This window comes from Amblyraja radiata, chromosome 8 (assembly GCF_010909765.2).
Source record: "Amblyraja radiata isolate CabotCenter1 chromosome 8, sAmbRad1.1.pri, whole genome shotgun sequence".
Taxonomy (NCBI): domain Eukaryota; kingdom Metazoa; phylum Chordata; class Chondrichthyes; order Rajiformes; family Rajidae; genus Amblyraja; species Amblyraja radiata.
Genome location: NC_045963.1, coordinates 7,488,992 through 7,516,288, shown reverse-complemented (window position 1 = coordinate 7,516,288; position 27,297 = coordinate 7,488,992). Strand labels below are relative to the sequence as shown.

The 27,297-nt window shown below is 44.2% G+C and overlaps 1 protein-coding gene across 7 annotated transcripts in view; it reads right to left on the bottom strand.

Annotated features, from left to right (window-relative positions):
- The window catches only part of birc6 (baculoviral IAP repeat containing 6), a 344,318-nt gene that overhangs the window by 52,420 nt on the left and 264,601 nt on the right, over positions 1–27,297 (bottom strand). For all 7 annotated transcript variants that reach the window (XM_033025120.1, XM_033025122.1, XM_033025124.1 and 4 more), the window contains one exon: positions 3,482–3,692. In XM_033025120.1, coding sequence (XP_032881011.1) covers positions 3,482–3,692 — 211 coding nt within the window. The remainder of the gene's footprint in view (positions 1–3,481; positions 3,693–27,297) is intronic.

Sequence of the window (27,297 nt, the reverse complement as noted above, 5' to 3'; positions counted from 1 at the left end):
GTCTGTTTATTAAGAAGCGAACCTGGTTTAGTAGTTATAAAAGTAGCTTTTTCAACATGACCCGCCTCCATGCGGCACAGGTCCCTCCAGCTAAACCACCTCTTGTCTACACTTTCCCAACAGCGTTAGAATCAAATCAAAATTAAATTAGGTTGTGAATCAAGTGATAAATTGCAACAGGATCTGGATCGTTTGGCCAGGTGGGCTGAGGAATGGTTGATGGAATTTAATACAGAGAAATGTGAGGTGTTGCAGGAAGTCTATCATGGGCAGGACCTACACAGTGAATGGTAGGGCTCTGGGGAGTGTTGTAGAGCAGAGGGATCTAGGAGTACAGGTGCATGGTTCCTTGAATGTGGAATCGCGGATGGTCGAGTGGTCAAAAAGGCATTTGGCACATTGGCCTTCATCAGTCAGATTATTGAGTATAGAAGTTGGGAGGTCATGTTGCAGTTGTATAAGACGTTGGTGATGTCACATGTAGAGCATTGTGTCCATTCCCTGCATATCCATGTGCCGACACAAAAGCCTGTTAATCACCACTAGCACACCGGCCTCAACCACCAACCTTGGCAGCGTGTTCCAGGCACCCACCACTCTCTGTGTAAAACATTTGCCTTGCACATCTCCTTCAAACTTTGCTCCTCTCACCTAAAAGTTACGCCTGCTAGTATTTGATTTTTCCATCCTGGGAAAAAGTTTCTGAGCATCTATTCCTTTCATAATTTTATATACTTTTATCAGTTCTCCCCACAACCTCTGGCGTACCCAAAAAAACAATCTAAGCTTGTCCAAGCGCTCCCGGGAACTATGTAATGTATGGGGTAATACTCTCTAATCCAGACATCATTCTGGTAAATCTCCTCTGCACCCTCTCCAAAGCCGCCACATCCTTCCTGTAAAGGGGCGACCAGAACTGCACGCAATATTCCAAATGTGTCCTAATCAATGTCCTATAAAGCTGCATAACATTCTGACTATTACAGTCATAGAGTCAAAGAGTGATACATTGTGGGAACAGGCCCTTCAGCCCAACTCGCCCACATCGGCCATCATGTCCCAGCTATACTAGTCCCACCTGCCTCCACTTGGTCCATATTCCTCCAAACCTGTCCTATCCATGTACCTGTCTAACTGTTTCTTAAACTTTGGGATAGTCCCAGACTCAACTACCTCCTCCGGCAGCCTGTTCCATACACCCACCACCATTTGTGTGAAAAAGTTACCACTCAGATTCCTATTAAATCCTTTCCCCTTCGCCTTGAACCTATGACTCTTCTTTCAGACTCAAGAAGGGTCTCGACACGAAACGTCACCCATTCCTTCTCTCCGGAGATGCTGCCGGTCCCGCTGAGTTACTCCTGCATTTTGCGTCCATCTTCAAATGACATCACGCGCTCCAGACGACTGTGCACACACATGAAATCGCGCGGGACCGTCACGGCTCAACGCAACCACGAGGTCGCGTAATTAACGTGCCAAGGACACGTAAGTGGGACAGGCCCTTAAGTCCTGCCCTTGTTCGACGTATCAAAATGCAACACCTCACATTTCCCTGTATTAAATCCCATCAACCATTCCTCCGCCCACCTGGCCAATCGATCCAGATTCTGCTGCAATCGTTCACAACCATCTTCACTATCTGCAAAACCACTCACTTTTGTATCATCAGCAAACTTGCTAATCTTGCCATGTATGTTCTCATCCAACTCATACTCAATGACTGACCTTTAAAGGCAAGTATACCATATGTCCTCTTTACAGGGCTGCCAACATTGGGAGAGAGTTGGGAGTGAGAAATTGCGAGACCAAGCCCGAGGGAGCATAGCCCCACTCTCTCTCCCCCTCTATCTCTCCCCTCCCCCTCTCTTCCCCCCGTCTCTCTCCTTCTCTGTCTCTCCTCTCACCCCCTCTATCTCCCCTGTCTTCCCTTCTCACTCTCTCCCCTTCCCTCTCTCTTCTCTCTCCCCCCCTCTCTCTTCTCTCTCCCCCTCTGTCTCTCTCTCCCCCTCCCTCTGTCTCTCTCTCACCTCTCTCTCTCCCCATTTCTCCCTCCCACCTCACTCTCCCCCTTGCTCTCTCCCCTCTCTCATTCTCCTCTGTCTCTATCTCCTCTTTCTCTTTGCCCCGCCATCTCTCTCTTTCCCCCGTTTCTTTCTTTCCCCCTCTTCCCCCTTTCTCTTTTACCACCCCTCTCTTCCCCTCTCTCTCCTACCCTCTCCACCTCTTCCCTCACCCCTCTCTCTCTCTCTTCCCCCCCTCTCCAACTTCACTCTCCCCCCTCTCCCTCTTCTCTCTCTCCATTCACTCCCTCTCTGTCTCTCCCCTCTCCCCTCTCTCTCTTCTCACCCCTCTTTCCCTCTCCCCCCTGTCTCCCTGTCTCCTTCCACTCTTTCTCTCTCCACCTCCCTTTGAGAGTCTCTGTCCCTTCGGCACAGAGACTCTAGTGGCAGCGGCGCAACGCTTCCTCCGCCTCCGACGGCCCGGGACTCTTGCACTGGGGCTGCTCCATGACCGGAACTGCAGCGAGCGACTCGCCAGCCCCGCAAACACTCGCCAGCCCCGACTCCCCGTATCTGTACCCGCCCGCTGCTTCCATCCCTCCCTCAGCCCCTGCTCTCCAACACCCGCGGACCACGCAGTTTATCTGAGTTTTTAAATTTTCGTTGATCACAGAATTTCTCACCACAGTGCGTGAGAAATTTCTGATCAGCGTGAGGGCGTGAGAGTTTATTCAAATGCGTGATTCACACGCTCAAAGCGTGAGAGTTGGCAGCCCTGTCTTTACCACTCTATCAACTTGTGTTGCCACTTTCAGGGATCTATGGAAAACTAACGTGAGGCTTACTGGCCTAAAATTCCCCAGATTCTCTTTACTTTCCTTCTTAAATAAAGGAACAACATTTGCCACTCTCCAGTCAACCAGGACCTCGCCTGTGGCTAGCAAAGACACAAAGATCTTTGTCAAGGCTCCTGCAATCTCCTCTCTTGCCTCACTCGTTAATTTGGGATAAATACAGTCGGGTCCTGGCGATCTATCCATCTTAATGCCGCAACACCACATCCTCCTTAATCTCAATCTGCCCTTGCACATTAATGTTCTCCACACTCTTCTCACTGTCCTCCATGTCCTTGTCCCTGGTGAAAACAGATGCACAGTACACGATAAGTGGGAAATACCTGGCTGAAAAGATGGTTAAGGGAAACAGTGTGCTTATAAAGACTGGGGTAGGGAGTGATTTTCTAGGCAACAAAGTATTTTCCCAATGATTCAGCTTGCAAAATACAGCTGAATATTGAGATGCACATTTTGAATCAAGTAGTTGATTTCTATTTGCCATCAAATATGCAGATAGTTAATGCCAATTTACTCCATCTAGTTATTTTAAAATATGCTTTAGATTGGGGTACAAAGAACGATAACCCTAGGTTACCAACAGAATATGACCATTTTGAGCCCACATTTGCATCCAGAACATACCTTAATCTGTTGGTGTAAGTGTCCACACAAGTTTTCATTTTTGCGAGTAAAGTTCCAACAGAGGTCAGGGTTTCAGACTGCTCCTCATCCTCCTCGCTGTTATCTCCAGATAAAGGCAGTAGGAGAGGCACAAGGGAAGTGCACGACGCAATGGCACGCAGCAACTCCAGAAGAGCTCTATATAGAGGAACGTGCCGAGCCATGTCTAACACTGTGAATAGTAAAAGTTAAAATCATTAACGCACATAACACTTGAAAAAGGGCAGCAGAACTTATTCATTCAGCTCACGAATATGACCAGATTCAGGACTCTGGTCTATTGCCTTGCACTGAAAGGATTGTTTTGTTCATCTCATGCTAACATCAATGCAATTTTACCCGTTCTATTCTAACATGTGGCACTTAGATAACAGTTTGAACTCTGTTCTCTCACCACGAGGAATCAAACTGAGAACAACCAAGTTCTTTACACCCAACTTAAGAGTTACATTATTTGGACTTCTATCACTCTAGTTTTGGTTGCATCAGATACAGGGTCACCAAGAACAGGAAACCTAGTGTGCTACGTTGTACAGCACCGACATCAACACACAATGGAAAACAGCTATTTTGAATGGTAAAAATGAACAGGCATGGAAAACAGACAATTGGCAATTTTCATGCTGCATTTTGAGTTGTCTAACATGGGCAGGATCTACACAGCGAATGGTAGGGCTCTGCGGAGTGTTGTAGAGCAGAGGGATCTAGGAGTACATGCGTGGCTCCTTGAAGGTGGTGGCAGGTAGGTAAGGTGGTCAAAAAGGCTTTTGGCACATTGGCCTTCATCAGTCAGAGTATTGATTATAGAGGTTGTGAGGTCATGTTGCAGTTGTATAAGACGTTGGTGAGGCTGCATTTAGAGTATTGTGTTCAGTTCTGGGCACCATGTTATAGGAAAGATGGTGTCAAGATGGAAAGGGTACACAGAAGATTTACGAGGATGTTGCCAGTACTAGAGGGACTGAGCTATAGGGAGAGGTTGAGTACGCTGGGACTCTATTCCTTGGAGCGCAGGAGGATGAGGTGTGATCTTATAGAGGTGTATAAGATCATGAGAGGAATAGATCGGATAGATGCACAGAGTGTCTTGCCCAGAGTAGGTGAATTGTGGACCAGAGGACATATGTTTAAGGTGAAGGGGTAAAGATTTAATAGGAATCTTTGGGGTAACTTTTTCACATAAAGGGTGGTGGGTGTATGGATCAAGCGGCCAGAGGAGGTAGTTGAGGCAGGGACTCAACCAACATTTAAGAAACAGTTAGACAGGTACATGGATAGGATAGGTTTGGAGAGATATGGAACAAACGCGGGCATGTGGGCCTAGTATAGCTGGGACATGTTGGCCGGTGTGGGCAAGTTGGGCCGAATCGCCTTTTCCCACACAGTATCACCCTATGACTCAAAAAAAATTGCTCTGGTTTTTTTTGTCAGACAATTAATATGTATTAATACTTGTTGTCATTATCAATGATTGTTAGCATGCTCCTGCAAGTATTGAAAGCAGGCACGTGCCGTCAGGGTAGCAAGGTAGGCACTGCCTACCCCGACTAAAATTATGACATGGTAATCATTAAATATAAATAGTAAAGGCATGGGAAAATTATGCCTATCTAAGAGATCGATCTCTTAAGTAGGCATAATTCTCCGTGCCTTTCAATCGCAGCACTTGTTACACGAGATGGTCTGTGCAGCCCACGTGCCGTCAGCGCTGCCTGAAGCCGTCAATTTCAAGCGGAGCTGAAATTCTGCCTTTGCAGTACTGCGCAGGTGCAGCAGCCTTCTGCGCATGCGCAGCGCAAGTTTCTTGGCGGGTTTTTCAAATATGGATTGACATTATCTGAAGGGTATGTTAGGAAGCAAAGAGAGAAGAATGGAGTTCGTGTACCAATACCGTGGCAAGTACATTTCTTGGTGCTTTATGTTTTTAAATACAGTATTTCCCGGATGGGTGGGGGGAAGGGTTCCTTTCACAGTGTTTGGGGAGTCTGGCCCGGGGTAAAGTTGCGGGGAACGCAGGAGCGTTGTGAAGGAGGGGATTGGGGCCAGTAACCGACTTGCGACACTCTGGGCACGGAGCCACCGCATTGTGGCAGGGGAGTGAATTAGCTCGGGAGGCTGCCGCAGCGCTCCGGGCACGGACAGCAGAACTGACCGCCACTTCCGAGGAAGGAAGCAGCTTGGGTGACTGCGAGCGGCCGCCGGGACCTGACAGCAGAACCGGCTGCCACTTTAGCCCCTTCTGCTGGTCCCCGCTCACCTCTGGCAGTGCTCTCAGCGAGCGGCAGGTGAGAGATGCTCAGACGGAGAGCACTGCCAGAGGTGAGCGAGCGTGTGGAGAGTCTGATTTATATCTGCCAACTCTCCCTCCAATTGGTCCCTTGAATTACTATTGTCATTCAATAAGATTACAACTGATTCAACTTCCCGGTGCTGCTCACGTTTTCCCCACCATCTCTCCACCTGCTTTCATCCTCCCTCCCCCACCCATTCAGTAATTAAAAAATGAAGGAGATTTAGAATTGTTACTTATTTTTAATTTTTATTATTAAGGAGAGAACAATCTGCGCATGCGCGGTTTAAGATTTTTTTTAAAAGCCGCCTGCCTACCTTGAGTAATTACTCATGGCATGTGCCTGATTGAAAGACAGGATTAAGTCTGAAACATTTTTGAGAAACTTCCTGCGGCAACTCATACGTCTCTACTTAGATCATAAGGAAAAAAAAGTGCTTGTACATTAAACGTGAGTTTATTTTAATAAAAAAAACAAAGTTGCCTGGGTGATTTATTGTTATTGATATTTGGAACAGAAATTTCCCTTCGGGTGAAAAGCACGTTTTCATAAAAATAACACTAAGATTTATATCTGCCAACTCTGAAGGTCTTTATAAAGTTATTTAAAATTAATTTAAATCTTACTAGCATCAGCACATCTTACAAGACTCAAAAATAGTTTTGGCTGGTCATGATCCAATGTATTAGGATTGAAAGATCGAAAATATAGCATCCAAGCAGATTTTTTTGCTTCACATCATTCTAAAACTATTGTGCATTTTAAATACGATGAAAGGATGTAGTGCTGGGTGTTGCTCAGTCTCCCTTTAGATTGCAGCACCTCAATGCATTTAACCATCATCTTTATAATTATCTGAATATTTTTGGATGGTTTAAAGATAAACACTACACGGTGCATTAAACAGCTATATGGGCCTGTCCCACTGAGGCGACTTTTTAGGCGACTTCAGGAGATTATGCGGTCGCCACATGTTCGCTGGTGGTTGCCGGTAAGCCGCCTTCATGGTCGTGAGGAGTTCCCGCATTCTGGGAACTAGTCGCGGCCTCATTATGGTCACCGTGAATGTTTCAACATGTCGAAAAATTAGCGGCGACTGGAATGAAGCCGCCATGGAGAGTAGCGAGAATTCTCGAGCCGTAGGTGGGTCGGCAGGAGGTCCTAGTGGCTTGCCAGGAGGTCGAAGGTTCTAGTATGTTGGAGATGGTGCTGACCAATGGGATTTCATTGGCTGATTGGGAAAAAAAAGGTAAGCAGTAGTTTTCCGAATCAAGGATAACCGACCGGTAATGTTAAATGTCCGCCTCGCTTCACAGCCGTGTATCTCTGTCTTCTTAAAAGTTGTCTCCACTCCTTCTCCCCACCACTCCCCCCACTTTTAAAGGACTGTGCTTTAGCAGTCTTATTACAGCGCCAACCTTCCTGTTCATCCCGGTGTGTGTCTGTATCACCTTGGCTTTGCACCGTGTGAATTTTTTTAGACAAGGCAAGCGGGGGGAACGCTGTCTAACAAATTCACACTTCACACGGGCTGGTGAAGGAAGGGGTGTGTGTGTGTGTGTGTGTGTCTGTGTCTGTCTGTGTGTGTCTGTGTGTGCGTGTGGATGAGTGTGCGTGTCAGTGTGCGTGTGTGCGTGTGCGCGTGTGTGTGTGTGTGTGTGTTCCACTCTGACAGTCGCCGTTCCCGGTTTTTCAGGCGACTGCCGGAAACTTGACAGTCGCCGGCAGTCCGCTGAAAAATCGCCTGTGGGACAGGCCCATAAAGCTTTTAAGAGACCTTGTTGCTAGATGAAAATCGTTACATTTAAAAATGCTTTTCCTATTGACTTGAAAACTGACTACCTCATTCTATTACAAAACCCCCTCTCCAGAAATGTTGCCTGACTCGCTGAGTTACTCCAGGATTTTGTGTCTATCTACAGTGTAAATTAGCATCTGCAGTTCCTTCCTACACTACTGAACACTTGCTGAGCATGAGAAATCTGCAGCAAAAGCCAATGTTTAAAATTGTTAATTACTATTCAAGATGACAAACAGCTAATTTGTCTGGGGTGATTTGAGGACTCCAGGAAGGTTAACTAGTGAAGTGTCTGAGTCGAGACCCATAAACAGCAATGCAAACATCAATGTCATTAAACTATGTCTCGTTTCAGAAGGGAAGTCGATTGTTTAAGAGAACAATCAAGGAATCAACCATCCCTCCACCCACCTGGCCAATCAATCCAGATCCGGCTGCAATCGTTCACAACCATCTTCACTATCTGCAAAACCACTAACTTTTGTATCATCAGCAAACTTGCTAATCTTGCCCTGTATGTTCTCATCCAAATCATTGATGCAGATGACAAACAGTAACAGGCCCAGCACTAAACCCTGAGGCACACCACTAGTCACAGGCCTCCAGTTTGAGAAGCAACCTTCCACCATCACACTCTGCTTCCTTCCATGGAGCCAATTTTCTATCCAATCAGCTATCTCTCCTTGGATCCCATGCGATCTAACCTTCTAGAGCAGCCTGCCATGCGGAACCTTGTTGAACGCCTTACTGAAGTCCATGTACACAACATCTACAGCTCTGCCCTCATCATGCTTTTTGGTAATGTCTTCAAAAAAATCAATCAGATTTGTGAGATGCGACCTCCCACGTACAAAACCATGCTGACTATTCCTAATCATTCCTTGCCCATCCAAATGGATGGATATCCTATCCCTCAGAATACTCTCCTGTCACTAACCAACTACAGATGTTAAGCTCAACGGCCTATAGTTCCCAGCATTTTCCTGCAGCCCTTCTTGAAAAGAGGCACAACATTTGCCACCCTTGAATTCTCTGGCACCTCTCCTGTATTTAAGGATGACTCGTAAATTTCAACCAGGGCTCCCTCACTTCTCCTCTCTAGTTTCCCACAATGTCTTCAGATATATTTGATCAGGCATTTGTCCACCTTCAAACACGACAGTACTTTCAGTACTTCTTCGATGGTAACCCTGACTGCTCTCAAGACACTTCCAGTGACTGCTCCAATTTCCTCCGTCCTAAAGTCTTTCTCCTCGGTAAATACAGAGGAGAAATTCTCATTGAGGACCTTGCCCATCTCCTGTTGCCACTATCTCTCTCGCTAGTTACCTTTTTCCGCCTTATGTATTAATACAATCTTTTGGGATTGTCCTTAATGCTACCCGCCAGAGCATCTCCTGGCCCCTTTTTGCCCTTCTGCTTTACTTCTCTTAAACAATCGACTTAGTTTAAGAAACAATTAGACAGGTACATGGTATAGGACAGGTTTGGAGGGATATGGACCAAGCGCAGGGAAGTGGAACTAGTGTAGCTGGGACATTGTTGTCCGAAGGGCCTATTTCCACACTGTTACACTCTTTGACTAATCCAGGCAACAATAGGCTGGTGAGCCTCATGTCAGTAAAAAACTATCGAGAGAAAATTCTTTGAGGTAGGATTTATTCCTATTTGCAAAATAATGGACTTATTAGAAATAGCTTTATATGTGGCAGATTGCATCTTACTGACTTTATTTGAACTTTTTTGAGGAGGTGACGACGGAGATTGATGAAGATAGGGCATTAGCTGTTGTATGCATGGATTTTAGAAAGGTTTTTGATAAAATCCCTCATGTTAACACGATTCACAAGATTAAGATGTACAGAATTCATGGTCGTATGGATTCAGAATTGGCTTATTCCTAGAAGGGTTGTGTTGCCAGCTGAATATTCCGGCTGGTGGTCTGTAACCAGGGGTTCTCCAGGAATCTGTGCAGGGACCTCTGTTGTTTGTGATGTATATAAATGACCTGCATATAAATGTAGATGTGTTGTTGAGTAGGTTTGCTGACAACACAAAATGGATGTTGTCTCATTGGGATCACAGAAGAGGAAAATGTCAGGATTACGCGGCAGGGAATTCTGCTCAGCTAAATTTATACAATGTATATTATTATTGAAAAATATCCCATTGCACTGGTGTGGATAATTAAACAAAAACAACACATGAAGATGTTAGGACACATGGTTTGGTTTAGTTTAAAGATACCGCATAAAAAAAGGCCCTTGGGCCAACTGAGTCCGCACTGTTTATACCTTCCATGTTTTCCCACTATCTCATCTAATTCCTACACACAGGAAGCAATTTACAGAGGCTATTTAACCTAAATATCCACACTTTATTGGGATGTGGGGGGAAACCCAAGTGGTCACAGGGAGAACGTGCAAACTCCACACAGACAGCACCTGAGGTCAGCATCAAATGCAAATTATTGACAATTTTGACCGTGAATGCACATGTACATTAAAAAAAATAGCAGTCTTGATGCAATCTAAAACAGAAATTATTGGGCATTTTGATATTAGTCAGATCTGCAAAATGTATTTTATACATCCATTAAAAACAAGTGGATAGCCAGGGAGAGGGTAGACGCAGTCAGGAATAAAGGAGGGATTTTATGCTTCGAGTCAGAGGGTGTAGACGAGATACTAAATGATTACTTTGCATCTGTATTCACCAAGGAGAAACACATGGATAATGCTGTGAAGCTACAGCATTTTGATTTCAAGAAGGTGATGATGTATAGGCTCTTGAAGAGCATTAAGGTGGATAAATCGCAAGTGCCTGATGATATTTATAGAAACATAGAAAATAGGTGCAGGAGTAGGCCATTCGGCCCTTCGAGCCTGCACCGCCATTCAATATGATCATGGCTGATCATCCAACTCAGTATCCTGTACCTGCCTTCACTCCATACCCCCTGATCCCTTTAGCCACAAGGGCCACATCTAACACCCTCTGAAATATAGCCAATGATTTGAGTATAGGAGCAGGGAATTCTCTGTGGCAGAGAATTCCAGAGATTCACCACTCTCTGTGTGAAAAATGTTTTCCTCATCTCAGTCCTAAAATATTTCCCCCTTATCCTTAAACTGTGACCCCTGGTTCTGGACTTCCCCAACATCGGGAACCATCTTCCTGCATCTAGCCTGTCCAACACCTTAAGAATTTTGTAAGTTTCTATAAATCCCCCCTCAATCTTCTAAATTCTAGCGAGTACAAGCCGAGTATCCAGTCTTTCTTCATATGAAAGTCCTGACATCCCAGGAATCAGTCTGGTGAACCTTCTCTGTACGCCCTCTATGGCAAGAATGTCTTTCCTCAGATTAGGAGACCAAAACTGTACGCAATACTCCAGGTGTGGTCTCACCAAGACCCTGTACAACTGCAGTAGAACCTCCCTGCTCCTATACCCAAATCATTTTGCTATGAATGCTAACATACCATTCGCTTTCTTCACTGCCTGCTGCACATGCATGCCTACTTTTAATGACTGGTTTACCATGACACCCAGGTCTCGTTGCATCTCCCCTTTTCCTAATCGGCCACCATTCAGATAATAGTCTACTTTCCTGTTTTTGCCGCCAAAGTGGATAACCTCACATTTATCCACATTATACTGCATCTGCCATGCATTTGCCCACTCACCCAGCCTATCCAAGTCACCTTGCAGCCTCCTAGCATCCTCCTCACAGCTAACACTGCCCCCCAGCTTCATGTCACCCGCAAACGTGGAGATGTTGCATTCAATTCCCTCGTCCAAATCATTAATATATATTGTAAATAGCTGGTGTCCCAGTACTGAACCCCCAATACCGTGTGCTTTAAGTTTGTATACTAATCTCTTATGTGACACCTTGTCGAAAGCCTTCTGAAAGTCCAGATATAACACATCCACTGGGTCTCCCTTATCCACTCTGCTGGTTACATCCTCGAAAAATTCTATAAGATTCGTCAGACATGATTTACCTTTCATAAATGCTGACTTTGTCCAATGATTTCACCACTCTCCAAATGTGCTGCTATCCCATCTTTAATAACTGATTCTAGCAGTTTCCCCACTACCGATGTTAGACTAACTGGTCTGTAATTCCCCGTTTTCTCTCTCCCTCCCTTTTTAAAAAGTGGGGTTACATTAGTTACCCTCCAATCCTCAGGAACTACTACAGACTCTAAAGAGTTTTGAAAAATTATCACTAATGCATCCACTATTTCTAGGGCTACTTCCTTAAGTACTCTGGGATGCAGCCTATCTGGCCCTGGGGATTTATCGGCCTTTAATCCATTCAATTTACCTAACACCACTTCCCGGCAAACTGGATTTCACTCAGTTCCTCCATCTCATTTGACCCCCGGTCCCCTGCTATTTCCGGCAGATTATTTATGTCTTCCTTAGTGAAGACAGAACCAAAGTTGACTGGAAAGACACCCTAGGAGGGGTGACAGTGGAACAACAATGGCAGGTATTTCTGGGAACAATACAGAAGGTGCAGGATCAGTTCATTCCAAAGAGGAATAAGGGGCGACCGTGGCTAACAAGGGAAGTCAGGGACAGTATAAAAATAAAAGATATAACATGAATATAACATAGCAAAGATGAGCGGGAAGCCAGAGAATTGGGCAACTTCTAAAGAGCAAAAGAAGATAACTAAAAAGGCAATACGGGGAGAAAAGATGAGGTACGAAGGTAAGCTAGCCAAGAATAGAAACATAGAAACATAGAAATTAGGAGCAGGAGTAGGCCATTCGGCCCTTCGAGCCTGCACCGCCATTCAATATGATCATGGCTGATCATCCAACTCAGTATCCCGTTCCTGCCTTCTCTCCATACCCTCTGATCCCCTTAGCCACAAGGGCCACATCTAACTCCCTCTTAAATATAGCCAATGAACTGGCCTCGACTACCCTCTGTGGCAGGGAGTTCCAGAGATTCACCACTCTCTGTGTGAAAAAAGTTCTTCTCATCTCGGTTTTAAAGGATTTCCCCCTTATCCTTAAGCTGTGACCCCTTGTCCTGGACTTCCCCAACATCGGGAGCAATCTTCCTGCATCTAGCCTGTCCAACCCCTTAAGAATTTTGTAAGTTTCTATAAGATCCCCTCTCAATCTCCTAAATTCTAGAGAGTATAAACCAAGTCTATCCAGTCTTTCTTCATAAGACAGTCCTGACATCCCAGGAATCAGTCTGGTGAACACTTCTCTGCACTCCCTCTATGGCAATAATGTCCTTCCTCAGATTTGGAGACCAAAACTGTACGCAATACTCCAGGTGTGGTCTCACCAAGACCCTGTACAACTGCAGTAGAACCTCCCTGCTCCTATACTCAAATCCTTTTGCTATGAAAGCTAACATACCATTCGCTTTCTTCACTGCCTGCTGCACCTGCATGCCCACTTTCAATGACTGGTGTACCATGACACCCAGGTCTCGCTGCATCTCCCCTTTTCCTAGTCGGCCACCATTTAGATAATAGTCTGCTTTCCTGTTTTTGCCACCAAAATGGATAACCTCACATTTATCCACATTATACTGCATCTGCCAAACATTTGCCCACTCACCCAGCCTATCCAAGTCACCTTGCAGTCTCCTAGCATCCTCCTCACAGCTAACACTGCCCCCCAGCTTAGTGTCATCCGCAAACTTGGAGATATTGCCTTCAATTCCCTCATCCAGATCATTAATATATATTGTAAATAGCTGGGGTCCCAGCACTGAGCCTTGCGGTACCCCACTAGTCACTGCCTGCCATTGTGAAAAGGACCCGTTTACTCCTACTCTTTGCTTCCTGTTTGCCAGCCAGTTCTCTATCCACATCAATACTGAATCCCCAATGCCGTGTGCTTTAAGTTTGTAAACTAATCTCTTATGTGGGACCTTGTCGAAAGCCTTCTGGAAGTCCAGATACACCACATCCACTGGTTCTCCCCTATCCACGCTACTAGTTACATCCTCGAAAAATTCTATAAGAATTGTCAGACATGATTTACCTTTTGTAAATCCATGCTGACTTTGTCCAATGATTTCACCACTTTCCAAATGTGCTGCTATCCCATCTTTAATAACTGACTCTAGCAGTTTCCCCACTACCGATGTTAGACTAACTGGTCTGTAATTCCCCGTTTTCTCTCTCCCTCCCTTCTTAAAAAGTGGGGTTACGTTTGCTACCCGCCAATCCTCAGGAACTACTCCAGAATCTAAAGAGTTTTGAAAGATTATTACTAATGCATCCACTATTTCTGGAGCTACTTCCTTAAGTACTCTGGGATGCAGCCTATCTGGCCCTGGGGATTTATCGGCCTTTAATCCATTTAATTTACCCAACACCACTTCCCGGCTAACCTGGATTTCACTCAATTCCTCCAACTCCTTTGACCCGCGGTCCCCTGCTATTTCCGGCAGATTATTCATGTCTTCCTTAGTGAAGACGGAACCAAAGTAGTTATTCAATTGGTCCGCCATATCCTTGTTCCCCATGATCAACTCACCCGTTTCTGACTGCAAGGGACCTACATTTGTTTTAACTAATCTCTTTCTTTTCACATATCTATAAAAACTTTTGCAGTCAGTTTTTATGTTCCCTGCCAGTTTTCTTTCATAATCTATTTTTCCTTTCCTAATTAAGCCCTTTGTCCTCCTCTGCTGGTCTCTGAATTTCTCCCAGTCCTCCGGTATGCTGCTTTTTCTGGCTAATTTGTACGCATCATCCTTCGCTTTGATACTATCCCTGATTTCCCTTGTTATCCACGGATGCACTACCTTCCCTGATTTATTCTTTTGCCAAACTGGGATGAACAATTTTTGTAGTTCTTTAAATGTCTTCCATTGCATATCCACCGTCAACCCTTTTAGAATTAATTGCCAGTCAATCTTGGCCAATTCACGTCTCATACCCTCAAAGTTACCTTTCTTTAAGTTCAGAACCATTGTTTCTGAATTAACAATGTCACTCTCCATCCTAATGAAGAACTCAACCATATTATGGTCACTCTTGCCCAAGGGGGCACGTACAACAAGACTGCTAACTAACCCTTCCTCATTACTCAATACCCAGTCTAAAATAGCCTGCTCTCTCGTTGGTTCCTCTACATGTTGATTTAGATAACTATCCCGCATACATTCCAAAATATAGTAAAAGCTTCTTTAGGTATGTGAAGAGGAAAAAATTAGTTAAGACCAAAGTTGGACCCTTGAAGACTGAAAAAGGTGAATTTATTACGGGGAACAAGGAAATCGCAGACGAGTTGAACAAGTACTTTGGATCCGTCTTCACTACGGAGGACACAAATAATATCCCTGATGTACCAGTGGCCAGAGAATTTAGGGTGATGGAGGAACTGAAGGAAATCCACATTATACACGAAATGGCGTTGGATAGACTGAAGGCCGATAAATCCCCAGGGCCTGATGGTCTGCATCTCAGGGTACAAAGGAAGTGGCTCTAGAAATTGTAGACGCATTGGTAATCATTTTCCAATGTTCTATAGATTCAGGATCAGTTCCTGTGGATTGAAGGGTAGCTAATGTTATCCTGCTTTTTAAGAAAGGCGGGAGGGATAAAACAGGGAATTATAGACCAGTTAGCCTGACATGCTGGAGAAGATGATGGAGTCAATTATAAAAGATGAAATAGCCGCACATTTGGATAGCAGTAGCAGGATCGGTCCGAGTCAGCATGGATTTACGAAGGGGAAATCATGCTTGACTAATCTTCAGGAATTTTTTGAGGATGTAACTAGGAAAATGGACAAGGGAGAGCCAGTGGATGTAGTGTACCTGGACTTTCAGAAAGCATTTGATAAGGTCCTACATAGGAGATTAGTGGACAAAATTAGAGCACATGGTATTGGGAGTAGGGTACTGACATGGATAGAGAAGTGGTTGGCAGACAGCAAACAAAGAGTAGGGATTAAATGGTCCCTTTCAGAATGGCAGGCAGTGACTAGTGGGGTACCGCATGGCTCGGTGCTGGGACTGCAGCTATTTACAATATGCATTAATGATTTAGATGAATGGATTAAAAGTAACATTAGCAAATTTGCAGATGACACAAAGCTGGGTGACAGTGTGAATTGTGAGGAGGATGCTACGAGAATGCAGGGCGACTTTGACAGGTTGGGTGAGTGGGCAGGTGCATGGCAGATCCAGTTTAATGTGGATAAATGTGAGGTTATCCACTTTGGTGGCAAAACAGAAAGGCAGATTATTATCTGAATGTTATCATGTTGGGAAAGGAGGAAGTACAACGAGATCTGGGGGTCCTTGCAGGCATTGAAGAAAGCAAATGGCACATTGGCCTTCATAACAAGAGGAGTTGAGTATAGGAGCAAAGAGGTCTTTCTATAGTTGTACAGGGCCCTAGTGAGACCACACCTGGAGTATTGTGTGCAGTTTTGGTCTCCTAATTTGAGGAAGGACGTTCTTGCTATTGAGGGAGTGCAGCATTGGTTCACCAGGTTAATTCCCGGGATGGTGGAACTGTCATATGTTGATATAATAGAGCGGCTTGGCTTGTATACTCTGGAATTTAGAAGGATGAGAGGGTATCTTATTGAAACATACAAGATTATTAAGGTTTGGACACGCTAGGGGCAGGAAACATGTTCCCGATGTTGGGGGAGACCAGAACCAGGGGCCACAGTTTAAGAATATGGGGTAAGCCATTTAGAACGGAGAGGAGGAAAAACTTTTTCACAGAGTTGTGAGTCTGTGGAATTCTCTGCCTCAGAGGGCGGTGGAGGCTGGTTCTCTGGATGCTTTCAAGAGAGAGCTAGACAGAACTCTTAAAGATAGCGGAGTCAAGGGATATGGGAAGAAGGGAGGAACGGGGTACTGATTGTGGATGATCAGCCATGTTCACATTGAATGGTGGTGCTGGCCCGAGGGGCTGAATGGCCTACTCCTGCACCTATTGTCTATTGTCTAAAAAGCTGGAGTAACTCAGCGAGTCAGACAGCATCTCTGGAGAAAATGAATAGGTGATGTTTCGGGTGGAAACCTTTAGGTGACTCTTCTTCAGATTTCCAGGCCTTCAATCTGAAGAAGGGTCACCTATTCATGTTCTCCACGGATGCTGTCTGACCAGCTGAGTTACTCCAGCTTTTTGTGTCTATTTTCTGAATAACTTTTGTTGTTCTTTAAGAACATCAATGGTAGTGGAGCATCTAAAGGGGATCCGTAGGGATATAATTTACTCCAATTGGGAGGAGAATGGAGTGATTAGGGACAGTCAGCAAGGCTTTGTGCAGAACATGTCAGATCTGACAAATGTTTGAGATTGAGTGCTGACAAATGTGATTGATCAGGGTAAGACAGGGGATGTTGTCTACTTGTACAGCACCAAAGTATTTGACAAGATCCCTGATAGTAGACAGCGGGAAGAAGGGTCCCAACCAGAAATGTCACCTTTCCATGTTCTCCAGAGGTGCTGCCTGATCTGCTGAGTTATTGCAGCACTTTTTGTCTTTTCCTGATGATCGAAGAAGATTAAAGCCCCTGTCCCACTTACGTGTCCTTGGCACGCTAATTACGCGACGGTCCCGCAAAGGTCGCGCGCGATTTCATGCGCCCGCACAGCCATCTGGAGCACGTGACGTCATTTGAAAATGGACACAAAGCTGGAGTAACTCAGCGGGACCGGCAGCATCTCTGGAGAGAAGCAATGGGTGACGTTTCGGGTCGAGACCCTTCTTCAGTCTGAAAGAAGGGTCTTGACCCGAAACGTCATCCATTCCTTCTCTCCAGAGATGCTGCCGGTCCCGCTGAGTTAATCCAGCATTTTGTGTCCATCTGCAATTTTCTTGGCCCCGTTCTGGGAGTAGAAGCGGGGGCAGATCCGGACCGCAACGGCTGTGAACCCCAGGCCGAGCTCGGCGATCGTTTGCCTGCTTCTGCTGCTGTTGGAGGTGAGACGTTGCGTCGCGCCAGGGTCTTGGGCCTGTCCCACTTTGGCCGTCAGTTAGGCGACATGCCGTTGGCGCGCAAAGATTTCGTTTGCTACAAAACTTTCGGAGCCCCGCGCGATGTCGCGCACAACTACATACCCCTCCGCGCTTCTCAGTGGGACCGGCCCCGTGCAGCCATACGATGCCCGTGCGCCTCAACGCAACGATGAGGTCGCGTAATTAGCGTGCCAAGGACACGTAAGTGGGACAGGCCCTTAAGATGCATGGCATCCATGGTGACTTGCTAATTTGGATTCAGAACTGGTTTACCCATAAGACAGAGCTATACCTTAGAGTTGGAATGGAGTCATTCTCATAAGGAATAGGAATGAAATTAGGCCATTCGACCTATCAAGTCTACTCCACCACTCAATCATAGCTGATCTATCTCTCTCTCCTAACCCCATTCTCCTGCCTTCTCCCCATAACCGCACTAATCAAGAATCTACCCCTGCCTTAAAAATATCCACTGATCTGGCCTCCACAGCCTTCTGTGGCAAAGAATAGTAAGATTAAATGAGAAATTACCAGTTTGAAGTTTGATCTTTATTTTATGAGTAACGTTGAGGGATTACGTGAAGACCCCGCCAGCACGCATGCGCGTTAATCTTCAAAGCAGCGGTGTGAAATCACAGATAACAGTAGTCGAACTAAACATAGTAAGATAAGAGAATTAGAATACCAGTTGACCTTTATGATAGAGGGTTGGGCGTGGAGGGCACGTAATCCCTCAACGTTACTCCTCATAAAATAAAGATCAAACTTCAAACTGGTAAGTTCTCGTTTAATCTTACTATTTTACTTCGGAGTCACGTGAGTGACTACGTGAAGATTTCAAAGCTCTGTGATTTCATGCCGTGGAAACGAGTCCATGCATCACACACTGCATCAGTGACCAATGATGAGTGAACATTAATAATGCATTCAGGCATGACATAGATATAGACATGTTGATGCTATTAATGAACAAATAATGATAATAGTAACCTCCCTCAACCGGGAGGAACAATGAACAGAACCTAACATAGAGTTGGCAAATACCCCCGATCTGGCAGTGGGTAGTACTAAATGTTTGGAAAGATCGCTAGTTTGACCATCCTGCAGCCGCTAGGATGTGGTCCCGCAAACTTCCATAACCCTGCTGCTGAGGTTGTTGCAGCCCTGGTGGAGTGAGACTTGAAATGTCAGTGTTTACTCCTGTATAAGACAGACCCGTATAACCACCTGGAGATGGTCTGTAGTGATACCTTCTTATAGAAACATAGAAAATAGGTGCAGGAGTAGGCCATTCGGCCCTTCGAGCCTGCACCGCCATTCAATATGATCATGGCTGATCATCCAACTCAGTATCCTGTACCTGCTTTCTCTCCATACCCCCTGATCCCTTTAGGGGCCACAATGGCCACATCTAACTCACTCTTAAATATAGCCAATGAACTGGCCTCAACTACATTCTGTGGCAGAAAATTCCAGAGATTCACCACTCTCTGTGTAAAAAATGTTTTTCTCATCTCAATCCTAAAAGATTTTATGAGGCTATATGTAACTAACAACATTGCTAGTTCAGAGTCTCTAAGGCTCTTAGTGACCTTAACATTCTGGTGTAGATGTGTGACCTATTTTGAGACCCGATGCCCCTGGTCTATTCTGCTTGACTAAGTCATAAACATAAGTGTTATTCAGCGTGAAGACATAATCATCCGTTTATGCAATGACTGGACCCGTTGCGCTGCACTCAGCGCTATGAGCATAACCACTTGTGAGTTTGACCAAGGACAGGGATGTAGCTGGAGCCCACCGGCGAAGCGACGTGGCACAATGTTAACATCCCATATCTTTGCGTACCTAGGCCTGGGAGGTTTCGAGTTGAAGATACCCTTCATAATCTAGATCTCAGAGGGTGAGACCCGACAGAGTGGATTCTGCTCCCGCAGCCAATATGATGAGAAAGCACTTTAGGCATAGTAAATGGCACTTTTAACTTAATGATTGTCAAACCCCCATATGAGCCTGAACTTCAAGACGTCAGTCATCCGTGCCGAATTATATGTAGTATAAGCATAAAACAAATACCTCCCATCTCCTTATGAGGAAATACTGTTATTTTGGTGCTATTCCTCCGATCTGCAGTGAGCACGTTCATGGTTTGGTTTAACAATCCAAGCTGCAGGAACGGTCTTCTCAGAGTCTGTAAGTCAATGATTTGATTATATCATGCTGAGGATGGTTTCCCGCGTCACGGCTAAACCAGCAAATTTTGTGTCTAGAAATAACCATATAAGGTTCTATTATCATTCCCCACATCAGCGGGAACCATGGCTGTATAAGCCAGGCAGGCACTATGAAAATGACTGATGCGAATTTTTTGCAAGACCCGTCTGATGAGGCAAAAATGGAGGAAGACATAAAAGAACATTCCTCCCCAGTGTAGTGAGAATGCACCAATCACCACTGATATGCCACATATTTATTTATTTTTTGCAACTGGTGATTGAGCCTGGATGCAAACATCTCGATCTTTTAGTGTTCCATCGAGCCACAATGTAATTAAATACTTTGTGATCCAACACCCATACTGTGTAGTCATTGATTTTACATGATGATACACCTGTCCCAAATGAGGATAGGTAAACTATCACCGGATACTTTGACTTGATTGCACCCACGTGATTAGCATCTACCACCACCAAAGTGTATCAACTTGGACTTGAGCATGCAGGTTATGCATATCCGCACAAACCTTTAATCCACAGAATGCACCTAGTGTCTATGGGTAGTTGATACCATATAACTGAAGAATTGGTAACTCATGCAAATCCCATCCACCTCCGTAACTAGAGATGGTATAAGCAATTTCCCATCCTTGAGCAATAGCATAAGTTTGTAATTAACTGAAGATTTACTGATGAAAAGTTAGTGGAATAATGCTGAATACTGTTCGCCCACCATGGTGATTATGATAGTTTCAGCTGGAAATAGCATAGGTCTGGTAACAATTACCACATGGTACTTGAGGGCTTACTTCTTTGCATGCTGTATAGTACTGATAGTGCAAAGGCCCAAAGCGCACAGCTGAAAGCCAATATATTGTCAATTACACTTGATGAACATAAGGCTGCTTGATAATAACAAGGTTGTTACAGGCTTCAATTAATTCCAATCTCTTGCCTCAGGGCGGAGTCCCAGACAAATTAATAGAGTTAAAGGTAAATCCAAATAATCAATAATTTCAGTTGGTATCAACTTAAATTTAACTGGACGGATGAGAACCCCAATTTCTCAAATAAAGTTTTGTGGCTGATACAGCTAATTTAGCAAAATACAGCGTTTGGAATATCATCCAGATAGGCCATAACAATGTTTTTTAGCTCTGAGCAGCCGAAGCACTAGTTTTAGTAGTTTAGTAAATAACCTGGGAGCTGAAGTTAGCCCATTTTGCAACGCTTTTAACTGTTTCATTGCCCCATCCAGCTAAATTCCAAATATCTCCGGTGTTCTGTGAATGAAAATTGACCCCATGGAAGTTAAACAGTCACGAAGTTTCCTTTTCAGAAATGTCTATATTGCACATGCGAGTTGAGCTTGTTGACAATGAACAGGCCACATCTGCCACAATAGCGAGGCAACTCCTGCCATATTTCCGAGACTCTCTCGCTTGTATACTGTGCCGTATAAACTAATCTCATCCGTACAAAAACAAGTGTAAATATTACCTACTTGTAAATGGTCCACAACCCCATGTTTCGGAACGAACCAGACCCACCTTCCTTCATGGTTATCGGTGGTTTTATGGTAAGCCCAAAGGCCCCCGATGCGGGTTCTATTTCCGTCCTTGATTTGGAGAGTAGGACTGCTCGTGTACGTGGATCTCATATTTTTCTGAGGACCTCGTTTTGGGCCTCGGCCTAAAAGACCTGCGCCCAGCTTTCAAGCTGCCACCAGCTTCAGTGAACTGCTTCCTGCCAATGGAGGCGTGGGGTGTGTTGTCGTCGACACCTTGACTGGTCCGACAGCTTTGTTTCCTCATCCCGTCTCACTTTTTTGGACAGTTTCCCCGTGAAGAGAAGGTTCGGCGGCTGCACATTGCCGGCCTTACCTGAGCTTGTAAATTGGAATTGAAGGCTAATGGTGTTCTATGTTCATTTTGAAGCGTGCCTTGCACATCAAGACCAGGCCAGTAATCTTTAAATTTTGTTGGAGTTTCATTTCCTGGGTTTTCATGCTGCCTCCAATCTCACCCCAGATAGCGCTGTTCACTGCCGGTACTTTCAGGAACAATTTTTCAGATGCATGGTAACTCCCAGCCGCACCTGTTCCCCGGACATACTTCCGAGTTTGGAGTCAGTTACCAACTGACCCCTCGCACTCACCTTCACAGAGGGGGAGATTTGTAAGCAACCCTGAAAAAGGTGCTGCCGCAGGCCCTCGAGGAGACCTGCGCTGATATGGCTCCTCCATGGGCCATATCAGGATGGAGCATCACCTTAGTGGGATGAACGGCCAGCGGACGTTATCCATGGGTAAAAACATCCGAGGACGTACCCATGTCGGAGGGGAACCCTCCTGGCCTGACTTCAGTCTAGGCCTCTCAGACTCCTGTTTTAGCTCTTACCCTCCTCGGGCAGCCGGAGTCTGAATTCGCCGCCGGCTACCCGAACTTCTGTTGTCCGTAGCCGTGTCTTCCACACGGTCCCCGTAGCTGAGGTTTCCCCCGAGCCGGGTTTTACTGGTCTTCCACACGGTCCCCGAAGCCGGGTTACCCGCGGTCTTCTCACGGTCACTGAAGCCGGGTTCTGCGGTCCCGGCAGCCGGGCTTCTCCCCGTGGTTGTTGCAGCCGGCATTCCCCCGTGGTCCCTGTAGAAGAGATCCTCGCGATGTCGGGTTTCGCCCAAGCTGGTTATCCCTGCTGTTTCCGCAGCCGGGATTTCCCTGTGGTCCCTGAAGAAGGGCTTCCCTTGTGGTTGGGCCTACCCCGAGCAGGATATCCCCGTGGCTTTGCAGCCAGGGTTTCACTGCGGTCCTTGAAGAAGGGCTTCCCCGCGATGTCCCCCGGAATGCCTCCAGCAGGAACTCTGCAAAAGCTTCCTGCAATCGGAAATAGACCTGGAAAAAAGTTGAAAACTTACCTTCAGGTTTGACCGCTGGTGGAGCAGCGCGCCACCAGCCCGTCGTTGCACAATGCGATAGACGATATGATGCGCATGTGTGCTGGCGGGGTCTTCACGTAGTCACTCACGTGACTCCGAAGTAAAATTCAACTCTGACTAAAGAAATTTCTCCCCATCTCCTTCCTAAAAGAACATCCTTTAATTCTGAGGCTATGACCTCTAGTCCTAGACTCTCCCACTAGTGGAAACACCCTCCCCACATCCACTCTATCCAAGCCTTTCACTATTATGCACGTTACAATGAGGTCGCCCCTCATTCTTCTAAACTCCAGTGAGTTCAGGCCCAGCGCCGACAAACGCTCATCATATGTTAACCCACTCATTCCTGGGATCATTCTTGTAAACCTCCTCTGGACCCTCTCCAGAGCCAGCACATCCTTCCTCAGATATGGTGCCCAAAATTGCTCACAATTTTCCAAATGTGGCCTTACCTCCTTATGGTGCCACAACATTACATCCCTGTTTTTGTACACAAGCCCTCTCGAAATAAATGCTAGCATTGAGTTTGCTTTCTTTACAACCGATTCGACGTAACTTTTTGAGAATCCTGCATCAGCACTCCCAAGTCCCTTTGCACCTCCGATTTCTCACCCCATTTAGAAAATAATCTATACCTTTATTCCTATTATGCTGGCTGAAGGTCTGTGATCAGTGGCGTTCCATAGGGAACAGTGTTGGGACTTTCTACTGTTTGGACTTGGACAAAAATATAGATGGGTTGGTTGGTAAGTTTGCAGATGACACCAACGTTGGTTGTGAAAGGGCACAGATCCAGGTGAGACATGGCAGATTGAGTTTAATCCAGGCAAACGTGATGTTTTACACTTTGGGAGGGCAAAGGCAAGGGGAAAGTATCCAGTTAATGCCAAGGCCGTTAACATCATTAATACATCAAGGGATCTTGGAGTACAAGCCCATAGCTCCCTCACAGTGGTAAGCTTTATAAAACATTGGTTAGGTTGCATTTGGAGTAGTTTGTAAAGTGCCCCTTTACAAGAAGGATGCGGTCAAGGAAAGAGCGTTCACGTCGCGGCCCTGTTTCCACCAATCTTTCCACCACCACGCACAAGAAGCACAAGAAGCGACAAGACAGACACCATTGTGCAGATGCCGAGAAGTGTGTTCAGCTCCGGCTGAACAACTTCTAATCTTGTATGTGGACTCGATAAGAAGAAGACAAGAAAGATGTGGAGACTTTGGAACAGATGCAGAAGAGGGTCACCAGGATGGTGTCTGGATTTGTGGCAATGAGCTATAACGAGAGGTTGAACAAACTTGGAATATCTTCTCTGGAATGTTGGGAGCAGAGGGGAGATCTTATGGAAGTTTATACAATTATGAGAGGCACACGGGGTGGACAGTCATTGTCTTTTTCACAGGGAGGAAACGTTTAAAACTAGAGGGCATAGCTTTAAGGTGAGAGGGGGGAAAAGTTCAAAGGAGTTTTTACAGACTGCTCGGTGTTTGGTTCGTGCTGCCAGGGGAAGTGGAAGCAGATGTTGATGGTGGCATTGAGAAGGCTTCTTGATAAGCACTTCAATATGCAGGCAATGGAGGGATATGGACCATGAGCAGGCAGAAGGGGTTATTTTAATTTGGCTTTGTCTTCGACATAGGCGTCAATTGGTTGAAGGATCTGTTCCTGTGCTCTACTATATTCGATGAAAAGATCCATTATTTCCTCAGATTATACCCTTATGCAAAGTTGAAGTAGGAGCTCCAAGAAAACATTTGATCAGTACAGTTTTGTATCAGTGCTGACTGTCCTGCAGTACCAATAACTTGTCTGCACATTAAAGTTAGGGCGTAATCAAAGCCTATAATGGAATGCAGAGAGAAAATAAAAAGATTATGAAACTGCTCAGACGAGTTTTTATTTCTCTCAGAACAATATTTTCTCAGGCAGATCCCAATGCCTTTGTGTCAGTTCATTGTCCACATAGCAATCTCCTCTGCAAGGCTTACATATGAATGTGAAAGTTAGAGTGGAGGAAGGTGACACTGCCCATCTTAGCCTAAATAATTAGGAAAATTATAAAGATAACATTTCAGTTGCCAATTGATTCCACAATTCTTGATTATTCATCTCCACTACTATTCTTGCAAGTTAATTCCATCAATCCTTACAACGATGTAGAAATATTTCCCATGTTCCCACTTGAAGTTGGAATCTATGTCTTTAACTACTTCACTCTGCCGATATAATTTTCTTACAGGAAACACACTTGAAACCTCAAGCTCAGACCAGACTGAAGGCAAATTGGATCGGTCAAACATATCACTCCTCCTATATTTCAAAATCTAGTGGCACGGCAATTATAATTCGCAAAGGCATACCATTTAAACCAAAGAATACAATAGTAGACAACGAGGGGAGGTATGTTATAGTTACGGGAGAGATACACTCTACTTCACTTACTATGGTAAATATTTATGCGCCTAATTTTTATAACCCTCAATCTTTTAACAAAATTCTGAATATAATCTCTGTTTAATTATCAAAATGTGATAATTGGGGGAGCTTCAACTGCGTCCTGGATCAATATCTGGATAAATCTGCACAACAAAAGAGGCTAAACATAAAATCAAAATCCAGTGAACTCTTAAATACATAGATAAAAAAACACAAATATAACAGACGTAGGGAGGATTGCAAACCCAGCTGGAAGGGAGTATTCCTTCTACTCAATGGTACATAAAACCTACTCACGCATTGATTACTTCCTAGTGGACTCGAAACTAATTCCATTTACAACTAATCCTAAATACCATAATAGTATCATCTCTGATCACTCTCCGTTAACTTTTTTTCTAATACTAGAAGGAATGCCCAATAAAAAATCGTTCTGGAGGTTCAACCCTCAAATTTTAAACAACCCGCAGGGCTGTACATATCTAAAGCAACAGATGGAATTTGTCTTTGAGGCTAATGATACTCCAGGTATATCACCCTCTTTACTATGGGAATCATTTAAGGCATTTATTAGAGGATCAATAATTTAATATCAAGCTTTTCAAAATAAAAAGGATAAGACTGAACAATTGCATTTAGAAGAACAAATTAGACAATTGGATTTAGACAATGCGAAAGACCCAACTATAGATAAACACAATAAGATAACAATACTGAAATTTAAACTGAACAGAATCTTATCCGCATTGGTTATCAGACTATTTCAAATCACAAAACAGGAAAACTTTGAATTTGGGGATAAACCACATAAACTCTTGGCACGACAACTGAAAAAATTGGAAAAGGATCATACGATTCCAAAAATTTAATCAGATAAAGGGGAATTGATAACATTACCTAAAGATATTAATAAAAGATTTGCTCAATTTTATCAAAACTTATATACATCCAAAACAACAACAAACAGCATTAATCTCACAATTTTTTTGGGATAACCGCAACCTCCCAAAACTCAGTTTGCAGGAACAAGAGGAATTAGGAGCTCAAGTTTCAAATAAAGAAATAGAAGAGACAATAAACTCAATGAATAATGGTAAAACACCATGGATTTAGTAATGAATTCTATAAAAGATTTTATGAGATAATCTCATCACGTTTACACAAATTTTACATATACGCGTTCAAAGAACAGACATTACCAGAAACATTAGCGGAATCAACTATTACACTTATACCTAAAAAGGATAAAGATTTAGAAGACCCTGGTTCATATAGAGCTATTGCACTGTTAAATACAGATCAGAAAATACTAGCGAAAACTTTAGCAAGAAGATTAAGCAAATACGTTAGTAAATTAATAAATCCGGATCAAACGGGGTTTATACCTAAGAGACACTCATTCAATAATCTGAGACGTTTTTTCAATATAATGCATTCACAAAAAATAGAAGATTTATCAATTATATCATTGGATGCAGAAAAAGCATTCCACCAAGTGGAATGGGAATAATATGACAAGCCTACGGCTAGAATATTAACTAATAACATACTGTCTCAGAAATTTCAACTATCCAGGGGCAATGGACAGGGTTGTGCTTTATCACCCCTGCTATTCACTCTTGCGATAGAGCCTCTAGCAGAAAATATAAGAACGCATCCGAATATCCACGGTTATAATACTAAACACTCTAATAATAAAATATCACTATACGCAGATGATGTACTATTATACATTACAAAATCGCAAATTAGCATACCAAACTTATTGAACTTAATAGAGGAATTTGGTTCCTTCTCAGGATATAGAATAAACTGAAACAAAAGCGAAATCATGACTATGAAACCTCAAGAGCCAGCACACCTTTTAAAATTCCCCTTTAGAATTGTCACAGAAAAATTTAAATATCTGGGTATTCAAATTACCAGAAAATACAACTCTTTATTTAATGCAAATTATTTGCCTTTACTTACCAAATTACATGCTTTGACCCAATTTTGGAAAACACTTCTGATGTCTTTAATAGGCAGAATAAATGCCATAAAAATGATTTTTCTCCCACAAATTTTGTACTTATTTCAATCAATACCAATATACCTACCTAAATTTTTTTTCTAAAAACTCGAT